At 34.9% G+C, this 20,142-nt stretch overlaps 2 protein-coding genes across 3 annotated transcripts in view; one reads left to right on the forward strand and one right to left on the reverse strand.

The window, feature by feature from the left end:
• LOC135470052 (cadherin-like and PC-esterase domain-containing protein 1) overlaps positions 1-4,420 on the forward strand; it is a 47,566-nt gene extending 43,146 nt beyond the window's left edge. For both annotated transcript variants that reach the window (XM_064748764.1, XM_064748766.1), the window contains exon 22: positions 10-4,420. In XM_064748764.1, the coding sequence (XP_064604834.1) occupies positions 10-198 (189 nt within the window). In that variant the 3' untranslated portion in view covers positions 199-4,420. The remainder of the gene's footprint in view (positions 1-9) is intronic.
• Positions 4,421-6,720: 2,300 nt separating this feature from the next.
• LOC135469921 (UDP-xylose and UDP-N-acetylglucosamine transporter-like) lies at positions 6,721-19,706 on the reverse strand. The gene is made up of 9 exons (XM_064748561.1): positions 19,557-19,706; positions 19,241-19,342; positions 17,199-17,248; positions 16,907-16,988; positions 16,053-16,128; positions 12,685-12,794; positions 12,221-12,296; positions 11,081-11,156; positions 6,721-10,530 (listed from the first exon to the last, which is right to left on the reverse strand). The coding sequence occupies exons 2-9, from the start codon at positions 19,319-19,321 to the stop codon at positions 10,299-10,301; spliced, it is 783 nt and encodes a 260-aa protein (XP_064604631.1). The 5' UTR covers positions 19,322-19,342; positions 19,557-19,706; the 3' UTR covers positions 6,721-10,298.
• Positions 19,707-20,142: the final 436 nt, after the last annotated feature.

Below are 20,142 nucleotides of genomic sequence, written 5' to 3' on the forward strand. Positions count from 1 at the left end.
TTCTTACAGGTCTCCCCAGCTAGACCACAGAACAAGTCACATGACAAGTTGAGGGGAAGGTCACAGAGTCATGGAGGGGGAGGGTTGGCCAAGCCCCCACGGTATCATGTGGAAGGGGAGATCAATGCTGTTCACTCAGAAATACTCATTAACACCATTTGCACTAACCACTGTACACATAATTCTAAAGATAGATAACATTCATTTTATTAACAACTTGATCAACGATGCATTTATTTTCTAATTACATTCTATCTGTTTCCTTATGGTAGCCTATGTGTTATAGAGAATTGGAGAAATTAAACAATCTTCTTATGAATGTACAATCCATGAATTTTCAAAAACTTTTAATGAAACTGTCTTAACTAAAAGATACTTGTAAGTAAAGTAACAGAGCAACATGTTAAGATGATTGTTTATATTTTTTATGAAAGTGATCGTGGTGGCTTCTGAACATTGGGATTAAGAAGTATGTTTTCAACTGGCATGTATTATTTTAAATGAAATATTTCTATGCACAAAATAGTCAGTTTGAAGCCAAAGATGATTGTTAATTTTGTTTGTTATTTTTCATATACATTTTTATTATAAGATATAAATTGATGCAAGTTTACAATATTTTAGATTTGAGAATATACAGATTGTAAGTCAAGTAGTCAGGTGTGAATTTCTTGGTGAAGAATGTCATTACATTTTTCATAGGGCAGAAAAAGATTGTATTCATGGCCTTTGTTTTTTATTGTTCCTGATCTCCTGTCTTCATTTGGGCATGAAAATTTCCATTTAGTGCTCTTTTGATGCTGTAACTTTAGGGTATTGTTTATAATCATGCATGAAAGAAATTGTCTTTGAGAAGTTTTATATTTAGATGGTTATTGTACAAGGAACAAAACCATTTGGGTGAAGCCGTGTTGTGCCTGTGTATTTCCAAGATGTCTGATGAATTGTTTGTGAAGTCAGCACTAGTGTACATGTATTACCTATGTCGTAACCAGTGCCTTGGTTAGTGATATTACATTTTTGGTCTATACCTTTCATAGTGGTATTAAGCCTGGCATAGGTTGATTTGCGATCGTAACCAATTGGGTGCAACTCAACAAATTCAACATAATCTAAAATATGTGTTTGAAAAAAACCTTGTGATTGTAAGCAGCTGTGAGCAACTGGGCACAAGTATATGGAGTTTGACAGAAATGGATACAACTGAATGCTTTGAGTCACAGAAAAGTGGAACATGTTCAGTGATCACTAGCCCACATAGATCAACTAAAATCAGTGTCATATCGGAGCTCCCAGTTGCTCCCATTTACAGTTGCTCCTAGTTGCAGTCAGTCTATGCCTAGTATTAACTGCAGTGGCTGTTTACCCAGTATCTTTGTTAGTGATGTTTCATGTAGGGCTTGGGTTAGAGATTTTACCTGATATAGTGCCTTATAATTCGTTCGCGTTATTACTTGTAGTGCCTGTACCTTGCGGGGAGATCAATTGGTCATGTTCCCAGTTCAGCATCCACATACATTTATTGCTCTAAAGTTGGAACTGAGTTGTTTCACATGTGCTGTACTCATGCAACATTTCAAACAGTGAACACAAAAACAGTGTCTTCTTAAACTTGAAGTTATTCAGACTTGATGTAACGTCATTATCGGTAAATTGGAAAAAGGATGAGGTTGTAATTAGCGGATGTGTTCCTTACATGTTTGTTTTATTCCGACTTTATGGTCTTTATTACTCACAGATAAAGAAATGATACAAATTCAGAACCACTTCAAAATCAAGGAAAATATGCTTTTGTGTTGTATGACTTTAATATGGAAACTCTAAAAGGCAGTTCATGCAAACAATGATGCCAAGTTCCAGGTTATTGAGTAAATGAGTACAGATGTGTTATTCATAAAGCTAACCTTCGAAAAATGAAATTGTCTCACATGTGCATGGAGGCAATTGCATAAAGATGCCTGACTAGTTCCAAATGATGCAATAATTTGACTGTGACATTTAGGACACTTGTACTATTCAATTCACAGTTTCAGAGTATAATTTTCATACACAAAAGTCACTATAATGGCACTGACTATCCCTTTGTTTTGTACTAGTTGAATGTACCATAGACAGCCTTATTTACAGTGTACATGAATCGTTTTAATTTGATTATTTGGACAAAACTATATTGGCTGGGATGGCCAATTTCAGACCTTCACATTAAGTATAATTTTAAGAGGTTATACACCCAATACTTGCAATGCTCTCAGAATACACACGGATAAACATGTTGTAAACATACAAAAGTATAATCTGGGCTTAAGACAGATTCTATCTTAATCCCATGTATGATTTTAAGGGTCCTTATACACAAAATATTGCTCTCAGAATGTGCTTGAATAGGCATCTTGTAAAGACACAAAATGGTTGAGGTTTACAATATTGTGATTGTGACTGAAGAACTTTCTGCAGTTTTTGTTGTGTATGTTATGAAGAACCTAATACATGAGTATATGACAGGAAAGAAAGATTGTCTCACTTTATGTTTGGTGACTCTCTCGTATACGTTTGGCCACGCTGCTTTATGTTTTCACATTTACACTCATTTTAATGGTGAATGAGTGTCAATTAGTGCTCCCTTTGTGTACTACTGATGCAAATAAGACAAAGCAAAGTTTGATTTTAGATATAATCTTGCTTCTATACTGCATGCTACATTATTGATGTGTCTGGAACTTTGAATGACACTTTGTAGTGTGCATAAAGCCATTTTTTCTGCTGTGGAGATGTTACTCTCAGAGATTTGCTGGTACATTTTCAGAATAAAATGTTCTTATATTTTCTTTAATGACTATTCTTAATCATTATATTGATTGTGACATTGACCATTGTAAAAAAGGATTTTATTTATAACGATGTATCATTCTTCTGTCTCTAATTGACTTTGATCCATTAATGTCCATGGACATTACATGTGGAACAAGTACATAAAGATCCTACGTCTTCAATGTTATGAACTTATACATTGATTGTTTTATGAGCTTTTGTACCAGAACCCAGATTGTGGCAATCTGTGTTTTAGACTTTCATCGATGTAAACCATTGTGAACACTTGTTTCATCCCTTTACAGGCATCTATGCCCTTCTCAGACACATGCAGTGGTGTCAGTTAGGTGCTACTGTACAATGATCTTAAGTATTAGGGTGAATTTAGAGAATCTTTAGCCATTCTTGGTGTTGTATTTTCTTCATATACCTGTATTGTGTAGAATTAGAAGTTGGCTGCTCTTTATATTAAAAGATGCACGCTGGTAACAATAAATTACATGCGAAAACTGAGCACAGATTGTCTAAGATCTTGTAGAAATCTTGCAAACATAACAGTTTTTCAGAAAAAAAAATGGCATTAATTCTTGTCACTGTGGATAAATTTGGGACATGGTTTATTACGCATTCAGAGAGATCAGCTTTAACATGTGAAATGTTACGCAGATTGAAAAAAGTGCTAATTATTGGGCTGTATACATTGTTTGGAGGGTTTTACTTTGGTGGCCAGTGACATCTGTTTAATTCCTGAAAAGTAAATATGGTAAATGACCTAAAATTACATCCAAGAAAGTACATTTCTACTGAGAGGCAAATAAATAAAATAAAATATTACTTTTGGCGGTGAAACATCTTTTCAGTAGGATATCACTCTCTTCCCCAAATTGAATGGAAAGCACTTTTCTGAAGATCAACAGAACTCTCCATATCCAGCAGGATGATTAACCTATAGTGATTGGCGAAATTTAGATCATTTAAGGTACTTGCAAGGCACAAGTCTTCACTGACATATTTTAATCATGAAATCATTTTTTTAGGCATCATACAGAGTATTATACAAAAATGTAGGAAATTTTTTTTCAGAATAACTACATGTATAAATGCTAATGCAGATTCCATGTAATTTCATCTAAATTAATGTTTGTAATTCAGATAGGAGTCAAGGAGAGACTTATAAATACATGTGTATGCATGCACAGTTGAAGACTTTGTCAGTGTGCGTGTGCCAAGTCTGTATATACTGAAATGTCCAATGTAGCATATTATGGAAATTGTTCACAGATATACATATATATTACCATGAAAACAAGTGTAGCAGATTTATAATCGGTGGTGCATAGTCTCAGGGAATATGTTCATCTCCAAAACATAAAACACCACGGCTGTCCTATACTTTATAGTAAGTTCTTCTCATGTCCTCCAAGACTTTTTCTTCAGAATTATGTAAATGTCATAAGTGGAGGACTATGATATGAATACTATCTTTAGCTGGTCAGTCTTGAGTAGTTCCTTTTAGAGGAGAGATTTAACATGTATCATATATGGATTTATGGGGGAAGTGTGTTCATGACTTCTTCCAACTACTATCACTATTCAGTGTACATTGCAATAAATAACACTGTGTCAATAAATTGATACAAGTGAAAAATTTTATACTTCCAAGTTGTTTTTTTTTTTCTCTCTCTCTGTGGTACAGGTAATTTATTCCCACAATTGTTGTAAGCATTGAATGTACATTGTATATTTTTTATATATTTATTTGAATGGTGTTTCACTTATGTGACTGCTGCCAACATTATGGTGGGAGGAAACCCACAACTGCAGGCCTTCCCACATATTTCAATTATGCGCCTATATATGTATCCTTTCACATATATTTCAAGTACATGCAGTTACTGTTGCAAGAGCTTTGTATGTTTCTATTCATGCTTGGGTTTTTTTAAACAATTTTTCAGTCATGACGACAGGGCAGGTCGACCAAAGTGATGCCACCACAGATGTATCATGCCAAAAGACACCAGACATGACATCCCACCCAGTCACACTATACAGACATCCGACCAACCAGTCCTGTTCCCTTGCTCTATCCAGTCAGTGCTGATCACCTACCAAGCCAGCAACAAGTACCATTTTTGAAGGCTTTGGTACGATCCGCCCTGGTGCAGATTCAAAATGTCAGAACTGTGAGGCGGACACTCTAACCATTAGGTCACCGATGCAGTCCCAAGAGTAACTCTGTGATTAGATGCTTGCAGATATCGTAGTATAGTCTAACTTTTCCAGCATTACAAGGAGTGACAGTGAACAGGCTAAAACCCATGGCAATCTACAACCAGCATTGCCTGCATGTATAAAGGGGAGATATCTGATCATTAATGGTGATAAATAATGCTTGTATCTGAATTGTCAAGACACGTCTTTCAGGATCAGCCCCGTTATTGGACATGGAACCTGTGGATTTCCACACTCGCAGTTTTATGGGACCTTAGTGATAAGAAGTCATGATGCTAGTGTGGCCATTGTTGCAGTCTTCTGTTTGTTGAAGACCACTTGTCTGCTATAACCCTGATGTGCATTTACTTGTGGGAAAGTATGCCGAAAACTTGCAAAAAGTTGGTGGTTTAACACATGCAATGATCATGGTTTCCTCTGCCCATTCATATAAATGAAAAAGTTCTTGAGTGTGATGTTATAAAACAATGAAGTAAATTAATGGACAGATGCTCGGTGATGAACTATAAGCAAAAACCCAGAACATTCAGTGACCAGCATAATAATTAAATTATTTAAAAATAAGACCACAAAAGAGCATTTTTGGACTGAAGTAAATGTCATGAGATTTTACATCTGGTGCTTAAACTTACATTTTCCCAATAGGATATCATCCTTCCTTTCGAACATCTCTCGAAGTACCTATCTAAAATCAATAGAGCTCTCAGAATGTGGAAAAATGAGCAACTGAAGTCATAGACAAAACGTTAGGTCATTTAGGGTACCTGTTGGTGTTCTAAGCTCCAGAATGTAGGTGGAAGGAGATAGGATATAAACCTAGAGGCACTCTCTGCCCTTCATCAGGAACAAAGGAGTCTTTCTAACTTGAAACCTTAACCAGCTGCCCATCAAGATTGAGCTTTATTTGAACAGCTATTCTTGTTAGCCAAGGAAATTCTTGCATGCAGGATAAAGTCTGCTATGACCTTTGTATAGCCAGCATTGTGATGACCCTATACAAACTTTGACGATAAACATTTTAGTCATTTTTTTGACTGACTGGTTTAGTGCCAAGCATACTCAAGAGCTTTTCATTTTCACAGTGGTGGTCAGTATTAGGAGTGGAGCAAACCAGAGTGATCCAGGCAACTACAGACTCTTCAGCAAGTTAGTGACCCCATCATACCGGCGAGGACAAGCTGTCTTCTTAGCAATTTTGTAGTAATGTTTATAAAAATCAAGTGCAGTCTTATTAAGGGAATGACTGCGCAAACGGCCATATCAACAATGTCCACATGAAGTGGATGAAGGTAGAATTAATGTATTCTAAACCTGCACCTGCATTTTGTGTCCTAGTGATTTTGTAGAAATGTTTATAAAAATCAAGTGCAGTCTTATTAAGGGAATGACTGCGCAAACGGCCATATCAACAATGTCCACATGAAGTGGATGAAGGTAGAATTAATGTATTCTAAACCTGCACCTGCATTTTGTGTCCTAGTGATTTTGTAGTAATGTTTATAAAAATCAAGCGCAGTCTTATTAAGCCACCCAACAAACTGGAGAATCAGCACCCCTCACAGTTTTTGTTTATTACTTTCGAGTATATATAAGGTCTATATCTAACATGAAAATAACAACTAAACTAACAGAGTAATGAAGAATAAAATCAAGTAATATAAGACAAGGCTGGTCATGCGAAAAGCGCGAGTAACCTGCATACCCTGAAATAGCGACAAATTATCCGTCAGGCTGCCAAAAAAACAAAACGAACAATAATAGGGAAAAATTCTGTGATGAGTGCACTTCTAAAGCATCCAAAAGCTTCTAAAGATTGCCAATGAGTTAAGCATAATTACCAGCTACACCTGTTCATATCAAACTGTATGGATCAGTGGTATCTGGAACATAGATAGATTCAGAGCTTTCGCCATGTTGTTGCCGTGTTATAATTCAGCCAGTTTCACACGTATATTATCAGGAACATGAAATAATTTTTCTTTTTCACTGGTGGAACTGAGTCATGTATGAGAATTTTTGTAGAATGGTGAGTGGTCTTGCAGGTCTTTGCCAAGAAGACATATCCCAAAGGGGAAAACGACATTACATATATGTGTAGGCCTGCAATGCTTCACATCTTTTTTCTCCCCCATAAATTATCAATAGCACACTATAATACCAGTTATAAATGCAATCTTTTAATAATTTCACCCTGACTACTGGAAGTGTATTTTTATTTTCAATCAACATCCACTCCAATTCAACATTTGACTGACATTTTCAAAATTTATTTTAAATAAAAGATAGCAGTGGTAAACACATTTATGATACATGTAGGTTTATTATAGCCAAACAACTATAACAATGATAACACAAAGTAACAAATAAAATATTTAAGTGGGGTAAAAAAAGTAGTACGAGATTGAAACAGATTTACACTTATGTGACAATATAATGAATTGTATACTTTTTGAAAATATCATTCTTATGTGCATGAAACAATTTTATGACATTCACCCACTAAACAAACATATTTTACACAGTGAAGCCCACATGTCCTACACACCAAAAATGTTTTACTAGCCGTCTTTAAGGAAAGCTTCAAGAAAAGATTCTCCTCCCTCCTCAAAATTTCTGATGAAGAATAATTTATTGCCTAATACCTTAACTGACAATGCATATAATTCTCTTTTCATTATGTTTTCTCATTATTGTATTTTCAACCTTTCTGCTTGTCTGCAAGATGCTCATTAAAGAACATTCTGAGGTCATTATTCTGTGCAAACTTATAAAATTATACTTTTTTAAGCCCTGAAATTGACCAACCTAACCAATGATTTGTCTTCCAAAATCAAAGGTGAAAAAAATGCTCTTCCACATTTAAAATGTTTGAGGAATTAGGGTTCATGGTTCTGTATCAGGAAAACATCATCAACCCTCAGCAAGAGGGTATTTCGTCAATTATGCATTACATACATAAAAAAATAAATGGAAGATGAAGATGCACATAGATGTGAGTGTTCACCACAAAAAGCTTGCTTCAGAGTAACAATGAGGCTGTGCACTCCCAATATCACCTGCCTTAAAATATAACTTAATGATACCTGCTCAGGTAGAAGTGCCTGGCCTTTATTCTTTAATGTGAGTTCTAAGAAGTACAAATAAAACTTCTTAGCTTTCTACTTGTGAAAAGTACTTGTACTTGTGGCTTTAATCTAGAGTTTTCTTTATTTCACCAGCAATTAATTAAGAAATTAATTAGCCAATAGTCATGATGTCAACAATGGTAACTGTCAAAACAACTGGTGTGGGCAAGAGCCTAGCTATGTCTGTAACCCAGCCAGTTCATCCATAACATCATTCCCGAAAATTTTCAATCCATGATGGAAATTATGTATAAAATAGAAGCATTATCAAGAGATAAATTATGCCCAAAAAGTGAACCATGTTTTTCCCTTTGGTATAACATTCTTTACTAAATTTATAACCATTATATTTTGTTTTAGAACATGTCAAATGCCAAAGTACAGTCTGAAGTAGTGTTGAAGTAGTGTTAAAGTAGTGCTCAGCCTTAATCATTCACTCATTCATTCAAAAATGTCAAGAACATCAATGATTAAATGATTAGAATAGGAAATTGTGATGCAAATGTCCTCCATTAACCTGGTTTTATTTCAAGGGAGTAGATTCAACTCATTTTACCATGATTACATCAATAAATAAAACACACAATAAATATTCATGAAAATGTTCATGTAAAAAATACAATCTTGATATAAATTTAAAAACTGAAATCGGGACTAGGAAAAAAAAAGATACTGAATTATTTGAGATAAAAACTCTTGAGAACTTTGTTAAAGGTGAACCAATGGTCATTAACAACATTTTAAAGCCATTCCAGTATTGTGCATAACATACTCCTTGTATGTTTGATACATTTGGACCCAAATTCGATCAATGGTGGCCAGGTTAAGTAGTGAAGACTTATGACTTACATAGGTTAGTTACCGTTTTAAACAACTTGGTCAGTATTGGTTGTGTACTTGTGTATACTGGTTGTGTACATGTATGTATTGATTGTATACAAGTATATATTGGTTGTGTACATGTGTATATTGGTTGTGTATATTGGTTGTATACATGTGTATATTGGTTGTGTACATGTATGTATTGGTGGGGTACATGTGTATATTGGTTGTGTACATGTGTATATTGGTTGTGTACATGTACATATTGGTTGTGTACATGTATATATTGGTTATGTACATGTATATATTGATTATGTACTGAACTGAAACAACAGCTGTATATCATGGATGAATAAAACATGAGTTTTAGTACCATTTGGGAGTTTAAGCTTGGCATGGAGATGATCATGATCCGGGGAAGTGAACTAAAATTTTGCCCAGGACCAAGTTACACTATTTGCCCGAGTCTTATTGATCTGAGAAAGGTGCTTGAGTTTTTGTCTGGAAGGATATTGGGATATAGCTTTTCACTCTCTCAAAAAATAGATGACACAGCGCCTCCATCATTGTGAACTTTGAATATCCAATTTACAATACGTTTACAATAGAACATAAAGCTAGAACCCAAGGGCTGTGAAACGGGTTTATTGCTCTTTTTCTAACTTCTAACAGTAAGAACAAAAAAAACAAAACAATTTAAATGAATCAAGTGCACAGCGAGAAGGCTACACATCGAAATACTAGACGCTTAAACATTTAGCATAGGCTCAAAAAAGAAATATTGTCTACTTATAGAGGCTCTCTGAATAATAACGTAAAATTAGTTATTAATTAGTCTTGGTCTTCATCAACAATTTTTTTACTTAGCAACAGCTCACTGGTTTCTACCTCTGGTTCACAGAGTGCAACACTTCATCTTAGGAAAATTTAGAAGAGAAACCCCCCCCAAAAAAAAACATCTTTACCAGAGAATAAATTCAACCATCATTTAAATATTATGACAATGTTGATCAAAACCTGTATAATGTGTGTCAATACAAATATAAATGTCAGGGACTTTTTTTTTTTTTCCTCATCACAGACAAACACAGATTTTTGTTGTTACCGACTAAAATATACCCCACATATTTCTGCAAACTGATTTAGTAAAATTAAGTAATACATGAAAGGAATGTATGGGTCAGAAAAAAATATACATCCTTTTTTTTATGGTTCTTTTTTAATATAAAATTAAATTTCTTCTCTGATTTAATTTATATCTTTCACACTCTTTAAAATACACCATCCCTGTAAGACATATTGTGTGTACATTCACTCTTGTTTCACAGATTTCATTTGGATCCTCATCTTATGGAGGTCTGTAAAAAGAGCAGTTCCTCCAAATACAAGGATGGTCCCAATCCAATGCTGGTAAGTGAATGGGTTCTGGAAGTAGACAATGGAGAAGAGCAAACTCAAGAACTTGCGCAGTGTCACCACCATTGTCACCGTCAGAGAGGTACATTCAGTCGTCAGGACAAAAACACTCTTTATGCACACAAATCTAAAAATCTGTATTAAGGAAAAAAAATCTGGTTTGGGGTGTCATGCCAGAGCACGTGTCCATTTCCCACCTTCATTCTTCACATGCACCTAAGAATAAACCAGTTAATGACACAGCCTGATTATTACATATATATTCTCCAGTAATACTATAGGGAGATGTTCATCAATGAATAAATGAGAGTGGTTTTTACTCCACATAACCAATATTTCATCTATAAACTAGTGATATGTTGATATTAAGAATCAATATGATGTTCTAACTGACTGATAGAGATGTGAGAAAATTAAGGTACATTACACACAAATGAACACTATAAAAAACAGATTAAGAGATTAACAAACAAATTAATTAAATTTATAACTTACACTAAATATGCAAACAATGTGCATTGTGAAGGCTAAAATTATGATCTATGGGACCACAAAATGAATCTGCACACAAAAGTCAAACCAATATGACCATGTACAAGAGCAATGCTTATCAAAGCTGACATGTTATGGATTCCTGTCATCCACCATTACAGTGTGATAGTGAAGAAAAAGGATACTGAGTCATCACATTGCCTGCCAGATAAATCCACATCTTTGGTATTGAAAGCATAAGAACTGGAATCACGATTGGTTCTGAAACAGAAAACATGAACAACATGTGTTGTTACCTTGGGGTACTAGGCCTATGGACTGATGTACATGTACTACACAGTATGAACTTATATACATGTTCTACATAGTATTATCTGATGTACACATACCACATAGTATGAACTGATGTGAATGTACTACATAGTTATGGTCTGATGTACATGTATACATACTATGGTCTGATGTACACATACAACACAGTGTGAACTGATGTGTAAAAACACAGTATCATTTGATGAACATGTACAACATTATATGATCTGATGTACAGGTACAACTTAGTATCATCTCATGTGCATGTACAACATAGTATTATCTGATGTACATGTATACATAGTTAATATCATCTGATTTACATGTACACCATACTGTCATTATCAACCAGTGAAGTAAATATCTAAACATAACATTAAATCTGGCAAGATTTTAGCCTAAGGAGGAATTTGCTTTGAGTAAAGTGCACCATTTGTAGTTTTTATTAAAATCACCATTAACTGCCTTTTTGTGAAACCAACCATAGATTTCAATTGTTCCAGACAAGGTAATTTACTTTTCAGGCAGGTCAAATGGTCAGGTTTCATTACAAATTCCAGATGTCCAGAACATATAATTTACAAGCTGTGCATCAACCAAAAAGATGGACAAAACAAGGAAATCTACACAGAAGCTATCAGCTACTTTTGTGGTCAAGTAATAAACTTTAAGAACTATAAAAGCAAAAAATTTAGAATTTCCCTTTGTACAGAAACCTTGTATATTTTCTGAACAAATTTCACAGACAATGCCATGCACCAAACACATGTATAAGTTTTCTGACATGGGACAACTGTTTGGAACTTTACAACTCCCTCCATTCCCACCTCCCAATATAAATTCATATAAATGCCCTTATTTCCTTAAACTTTAAAATTAGTTTTGCCTATATTTCCAGGACAGCATTTTCTAAGAAAGAGTTACAAAAATCTACCACAAACGCATTAGGCATCAACAAGATTGTACAGTTGGTACGGGGCAACAAGTGTTATAATTATCAGGTTCCAGCTTACCTGATGCATTGAACAGCAGTACATTATGGTAGATATCATGGGACAGAAGCAAAAACCCAGGTAAAGGGAGCAGATGCTGAAGTCATAAGGAAATAATTACATGGCAAATAAAATTAGCAGTGTTATGTCAAACAAAAAGACATGCTGTAAATCTCTAACCTTTTCACCTCTAATGCATTTTTGGGGTGGAATTTATGCATACAAGTATTATGAAAATGACACTAAAATGATTTGTTGGTGTCACTGAAGATGCAAACATCATAAAAGTGTATAACCTATTTACATAAAATACATATGTCATTATCATTCACATAAACTCCATGTAACACAGAGTCTGTTCACATTTTTGATACTTCGGTGAGAACAACCTGGGTCATTGCTGGCATGCTATGCCCCTCAGCCACAGAGGCCCCTAGGAACACATCTGAATAAATATAACCATAACAAAGATAGTTTATGCTCACATTATAGAACATGGCTTCTCCAGGATGCTTCCCATACTTCTTGTACACTGTCTCTTGATATATACCCATTCTTGCCGACATAAATAAAGCAAACGTCAAAATGGCTATCCCTGAAACACAACGGTCAGGTTCTCATTAAAACATAAAATTCTGACCGAATCCTGTGGATTAGTTATTTGCGAATTATATTCACATCTGCAAGCTGCCCCTTGTAAGTCTCAATTTTTTACCGTACTAAACAGATATTTTTATAATTTTATACATACTAAAAAAAAAAAAAAAATGGACAGTAAAGAGAGAGGAATGAAATTACATGTATAACATTTTCTAAGACATAGATGTTCTTCTCTGGTCAGGATGCAAAAACGTTTTTTCCTAAATTTTACAAACCCATCATTGTAGTTACACAGTGTAGCCTCTCTTATAGCGCACTGCTTTGGGTGAGTGGGTGCTTGGGATTTAACATCGTACTCAACAATTTTTCAGTCATATGACGACGAAGGAATCCTTAGGGTGCAGGTACGTGTAATGTGCCACCTTGTTGCAGGACGGATTTCCACCACTCTTTTATTTAGTGCTACTTCACTGAGACGACTTACCGAAGGCAAGTAAGGCGCCCCGCCCAAGCCATTATACTGATACGGGTCAACCAGTCGTTGCACTATCCCCATCATGCTGAACGCCAAGCGAGGAAGTTACAACTTCCTCTTTTAAAGTCTGAGGTGTGACTCCATCAAGGATTGATCCTGGATCTACCAGTCCCAAAGCTGACGCACTGCTTTGGGGAAAAGTTCCTGAGATATAGGCTACAATGTCTCTCGCTACAATGAAATGACCTTGGGATCTAGTATACAGGGCTACAGTCTGTCTTACAGGTCATGATTTGAAACTGAGCAAAGTTGTATCGATGCAAACTGTGATTTGTCAAATGCTTTCTTATTGTTAGTTTGCTATAAACACATGAGAATTTTTTGTTATTTAAGGATTCAAGCATTTAAGCCCCGTCCTACGAGTTCTATCCCACAAAGCTAGCTTCGTATCGCGTAATCACAGGCCTGAGCTGATCTACACAACTTGGTGCATGTCAATCATTTCCACAAGCTGCATGAATTCAAGTAACGTAGTTTCATCCATTTTGTTTTTAAATAAAAAGAAAAACAGCTAAAACACATTAGGTATCCAATTCATACATGTCTGCTCATATCAGAAGTAACTCCTGGAACTTAGATTAAAAATGGCTGACTACAGACGACTGTCAACCCGATCACGTGACCCCGTTACAGCTACTGAACAAAAAAAAAAATAATGTTCACTATTTTAATGCATATCACATTAAATCCATGTATTAAATAAAAGATAGAGGAAAAAAATTAAGAAAAAATTCTCAAATATTTGAGTGAGTTCATTTCAACAAGCCGTTAAAGCCAAATCTCACTCCCTGCAGTTTCCCACCTCACTTTATAGCCACTCAATAATCTGATTAAAGTTATCAGCATTTACTGACAGTGTACAAATATGAATCCTTTTATGAGGTATGCCTGTCACTGTGAGCAAAATGTGTTCTGCATTGCTGACGAAGCCACACACACTCAGAAAGAATGCTGTGACAACTATGTCACACGAGCGTTTGGATTCAAATCACTAGCAAAGAAATATAACTGGTTTCCACTTCTTCGATTTTTCACAGAAAATCCATTCTATTTTGCTTATACTTATGTAATATTCAAAAGCTTAAGCCTAAAATATCAACTAACACATGGGTCACACACTAACACTAGGAAATGAAGCCAATGATGTAGCGTTATTTACATATATTTCTTGGTGAAAAATTCGTTTCCAGTTTTAGCTGTTCTCACATGAAAGTACACCACAGATTTTAGGGGGACAAAATTTGGCTCGTGTTATACTGTAAATACCTTTTTATACCTTTGGTGCTAACATTCACGGATTTCGCGGCAAACACATTTCCACGAAAATAAGTGCCATCGAATACAAAACCCATGTAAGTAATTATTAATGTACCATGCGTTACAGTTATAAAACTTGTTAACAAGCACTACAGTTCTAATACTATTTTAAACACTCTTTTCAGGATGCTTAGCTCCATCTAGGTATCGCCACAATACGACGTTGTTGTGGTTGTTGTTGATTTATTGCTGCTCTTGGAGACTACAAATTGATAATTTGTACTGGGTGTTTGTACGAGATTCGATATACATATGATGAGAGAGGCTGTTTTTTTTTTATCGACTGTACCTGCCTTCCAGTCACATCACCCTTCCGATGCGCCCGATGCATAGCGCACGGGGTTTCCACACTTCAAACTTCCTTTTCATAATGATGATTTCTGAGAAATTTACTCAAATCTGTCACAGTTCACTCAAAGTTTCACTCACACTGCTGATGCATGAGAATTAAACAGTGGGATTTATGTATATCACATTTAATCCTTCATCTCCCGGAGGGAGTCACATGGATATTTGCTCACACAGCAGGTAAAGACTTCGTCTTATAAAGATTAACAGTCTTCAAAAAATTAAAAGCTTTGGAGGATTACCTCCCTTTGTCTGATCAAGTAACTGTATTGTACAGAATTTTTGTCACATCTTGCAGGTGCAAACATGTTTAATGATAACATTGTTACTCGAATGTTTGAGTTGTTTTATTACTTGACGTTTCTGTATTAAAGTTTGATGAGTTATCTAAAAATTCTGGTAAGATCTGCGAAAGTTGCTTCCCGCGAATGTGTCTTCTTACCAAATCTGCAAAAGTTTATGCCCGCAAATAAAAAGGCATTTACAGTATCCAATTGTGCGCTATATAGAGGCTACACTGTATCTCAAAACCCATACAATTAAGATAGATGCTGTCATCTGTTATATTAGTTATAGGATATTATTTTATTTACTTAACTGTTGTCTAAGGCCATACTAAAGAATTTCATATTTCTCTATACGAGTGGAGGAAAACAGAGTACCCAGGATAATTACCTAAGTCAACTTAATGACAAACTTTCTCAGGTGTGACAAATGAAAACAAATGCGAACTTCACTAAATGGCGAGCTTTAATGAAGGCCATGTTGTGTGAACAGCAATAAGGCTGCTACTAAACGCTTATTTTGAGCAAGGCCCCATGAATAGTGAGAGAAGAAACAAACAAAATCGCTTTTCTAGACCAGGACTGAACTCACTCCTGCATGTCCTAGCAATTTAAAGAAAAGCATCATAAAATTGCTATTAATGTATAAAAAGAGACTTTGGTCAAGATAATTATGTAGATAAGAATCAATCTGTAAACTAGTGCTCATCTGTAAAGAGGCCTCTTGCACAAAGTAATCATAATTTAAGTTGACAGCCCCATAACTCACCTGTAAGCCATCGTATATATCCAGTAGCTGTGGCTTGCCATTCAGCTTCTGAATAGTCTTTCTGAGATGCTGATGACTGCGACAAATAGAATGACATGATTTACTGACTTGTATGACACATGTTTAACGTCATACTCAAGAATTTCTCACATGCATACCATGGCTGAGAGTTTTGTGGAAATCAAAGTGCCCTGAATAAACCACTGATCTTGGCAAGTTACAAATGAACCTTCTAACATGCGACATACAGACTTGCACATTATAGTAGCGGAGACAAGTGGTCTAGACCAACATCGAATTTTGGTCTACAAAAACATCATCGACTGCTTACCCTATTTCTTCTAAGTTTTATGACCTCCCTAATTTTAGCCAATATCTATTAATTGTAGTAGGAATTTTGATTTTCTTTTTTCTCACATTTTTAGATCATCCAATGAACCACATACTCATATCATTACTTTTCCAAAAACTGGTAAATAAGTGTAATATTCCACTTTCAACACTACTAATATCTGTCCCAAAAATTACAAGAATTAGATACTGTCACCAAAGCCCCACTAACACTGAAAGCAGGGGAAGGAATGTTGTTATACGAATTATTGTTACACGAATTATACTTAAAGAAAATCTATGCCCTTGCAATTCTGAAAGTTTTGCTTTAAAACTGAGATACAGTTTAAAGTTAGACATTATAAGTTAGACGTTAGTGCATTTACTATATGTACACCTGAAGGCAAGACAAAGTACAAAAAGTGTCAAAATCTTTGCTTTGTGTGAATGGGCAAAATGTTTCCAGATTCATAGAATTAAATACCAGAGATTTTTTAAAACAATTATTCTTGCTAATTACTCACCATATCTCCAGTAGATGCTAAGGTACATAAAATTATTCCTAGAGTGATCAGGAAAACAGATAAGTATTTTGTAGCCGTGTACCTGAAATGAAATCACAGTTAGATCTGTGGGTGAAGAATTGAAGTTATTTCCACAGCATAAATCCAGATCTAATTCTTACTTGTTTTCACTTTAGGCTGAGAATCATTCCTTAATACAAAATCAATTGCTTTTTGGTAAAAAGATCAAAATGCATTCTAATTTCCCATTATGTTTGTCAATTCTCTGTAAAGAACAATGTACTTCACTTACCTATTCTTTAGAATTACGACACCTAGGACCAGATTTGCGATGAGAGAGCCCTTAAGTAAGATAAAGCATAGCATTCAATAGTTATTTCCATCAAAACAATAAAATATTTCACAACACTGGGTATACGTAGCTTTAGTCCATGCACCTTTTTGATGGTCAGGAAATGGATTGAACTCCAAAACAAAAAGAACCAAATTGGTATAATTTTGAACAAAAGTGAGAATCATCTGTTTTGACCAAATACAAAAGGCACTAAGTGGAATAATGGCTGTATTAATAGTGAGGGTTCGTACAGGTATATGAAAATGAAATTCAAGGAGTTTTCCAGGAGTTTTCTGTCATTTTCAAGGCAAGTTTAAACATACCATGGTGCAAATTATAGACTGTATTTTAAGTCTGATTTATAGATGCTTTAATTTGCATGCATGTATATTGAATAGTATGCTTGCTTTTGCAAGAAATATCTGCCCTTCACCTCTGTCATGCTACACATTCTTTGACCCGGCCTTAACTCAGTAAAAAAAATGAACGCCATATATCATTATACAGGGCTTCTTCTGGGTCAGTATTTTTTTTTTAGCCAGTCACTTTAACCACTCATCAGATTTTGTAGTAAATACTATTTTTCTTTAGCCATACTTCCTTAGCTGCCATGACTTTTGTAGGTCTACTTCTGTAATTCGTTTTAATCTGCCTTGGTGTAGCTGCTAGAATCAGTTTGGTCTCTTCCAACTATATCTGGACTTTATCAAACATTACATTTAGAACAATTGCCCTCAAAATAATGGACCAATGCTTGGCAGTATGTTTTGTTTTTTGAAAAAAAAAAAAAAAAAATCAATCCTTTTTTCAACCTATCTGTAGAATCCTAGTAAAATGTAATTTCCTCTATCAGAAAAATCTATTACGAAATTAATTTGTAAATTCAGTTTATTAAATGCAACAGAGTCTGACAGGAGAAAACCAGACGGGGTACACATTTATGTCACGGCACATATTCTAAAACATTTAACTTATTTGGGATCAAAAAAAATGGTTTATTAAGTGGAAAAGTCTAAGTTTTTCATGAGAGATAACTTCATTTACAGGTGTAACTCTACCTTGATTTATTTTCCTTGATAATTTTTTTTTTCTTTCCTTTTTTTTTTTTTAACAATTGGCGATGAAAGGCTTCCCCAAAATGCCATGATTCTCATTCGTTATTTAACAGAACTGAATTCAAGCATTGTTTAATGTAAGTCAACTTGCAACAATGATGAACACCCTTTGTAGATTTCTGTCAAGTAGTTGTAATGTTGTCAAATGTTGTATGAGGCCGTTTGAAATGAAAGTAAGTGGATTATTTTCATTAGAAAAATTGCGAAAATCTGCTAAAAACCCCTGAAAACTCTCATGGTAGATTTTGTATAACGTTTGTATTTTTTCTTAAGTAAATAAATTTGTCGCCAAAAGCATTGGCATTTTTTGCAAATTTTATTGCCACTTCATGTTCTAAATTTGCGACAAAGGCAAGTGCCAGCAGAAGCCCTGATTATGGGAGAATTATCAGCTAGCTCCCAATATACAGACTCGGCGATCAGCAGACAATATTTAAGTTCGGAACAAACTAAGATTTTCAAGGAGTTTCCAGGAATATTTGTCTTTTTTAAGGACTTTCAAGTACTTGAAAATGAAATTGTATTTTTCAAGCACTTTCAAGGAGTTTCGAGGAATGTGCACACACGGATAATGGGCTTTTTTATTTTCATGTATTTATTTTCTCAAGAACAGTATTCCAGAATACTTCACTTATATGATGGCAGCCAGCATTATGGTGGCTGAACCAGGCACTGTTTGCTGGCAGAGTTTCCCATGTATGGCCTTAGAGGAAGCTGGCATATGCTGGACTCAACACAACTGCATTTTTAGCGGCTCTAGGTTGATGGTAATGGACTTGAAAATTTCATTTTTAAATGAAAATTTGTCCTTAGGTCTTCCAAAACAGTTTCTTAGTACTAAATAATTTCACAATACAATTTCTGACTACTACATGTAGTACTTACCGATCGATAGATCATGTGTAGAGGCATGGAGATGTTGAAGGCAAACACAACATTATTGGTCACTTGTACCACAAAAAACATGCTACCATTTTAGCATAATGTCTGCAAAAACAGAAAGGACACAAGTGTTTGAACAGATTTTCAGCACAGAATAGTTTAAAATGATTTCCTTCATCATGTCAAATTTCAATAAGATACAAGAACATGTTCAAGTGCAGCACTTATTACATTGTTGATTATCTCATACTCGAAGCAATATTACAGAAATATGATATTATAATTTTTATTTCTTCGGTTTTTTTTCAATCTCAAATACCTGACTGGAATGACTGGAGCCTTTTGTCCAAAGTTTGTCGTAAAAACAAACCCTTGAACAGCGACGAACAAAACTGCGAAAATGTGATGATGTTTCCACTGCCCGGGACACTCACTGCAATTAACAAAAGGCTTCCATAAACCTGGTGTACACATTCTAACATTCTGATGGAAAATCTAGCAAATACACTTGAGCAAAATCTACTAGCAGAGGTGACTGCTTATTGTTTTGAAGCAAAATATTTTGATCCCATTACCATAACATTTGATGATATGTACATCAGTAGCGTCATCATCCTTCAACAAACATCAGTTAACCATATGCCTTTCTCAAATTTTGAATTACATATATCAAGCATTTCATTTTCTGCACCAGTTTTATGGAACTCCCTTCCTCGTACATTTTTTTGTTTCTTAGTTTTAATTTTTGAATTATTTTCCATTATTATTTTTAAAATTATTCTGTTATTGTATCCTTAGTAATTTGCATGTTTGAATACTCCTTGGTTATATTCTACCTATTTCTACCACTCTGACCATTTTCTTTTCTCAATCTTTGATATATGTTAATTTAATGCTACTATCTA

The sequence above is a fragment of the Liolophura sinensis genome, chromosome 7 (assembly GCF_032854445.1).
Source record: "Liolophura sinensis isolate JHLJ2023 chromosome 7, CUHK_Ljap_v2, whole genome shotgun sequence".
Taxonomy (NCBI): domain Eukaryota; kingdom Metazoa; phylum Mollusca; class Polyplacophora; order Chitonida; family Chitonidae; genus Liolophura; species Liolophura sinensis.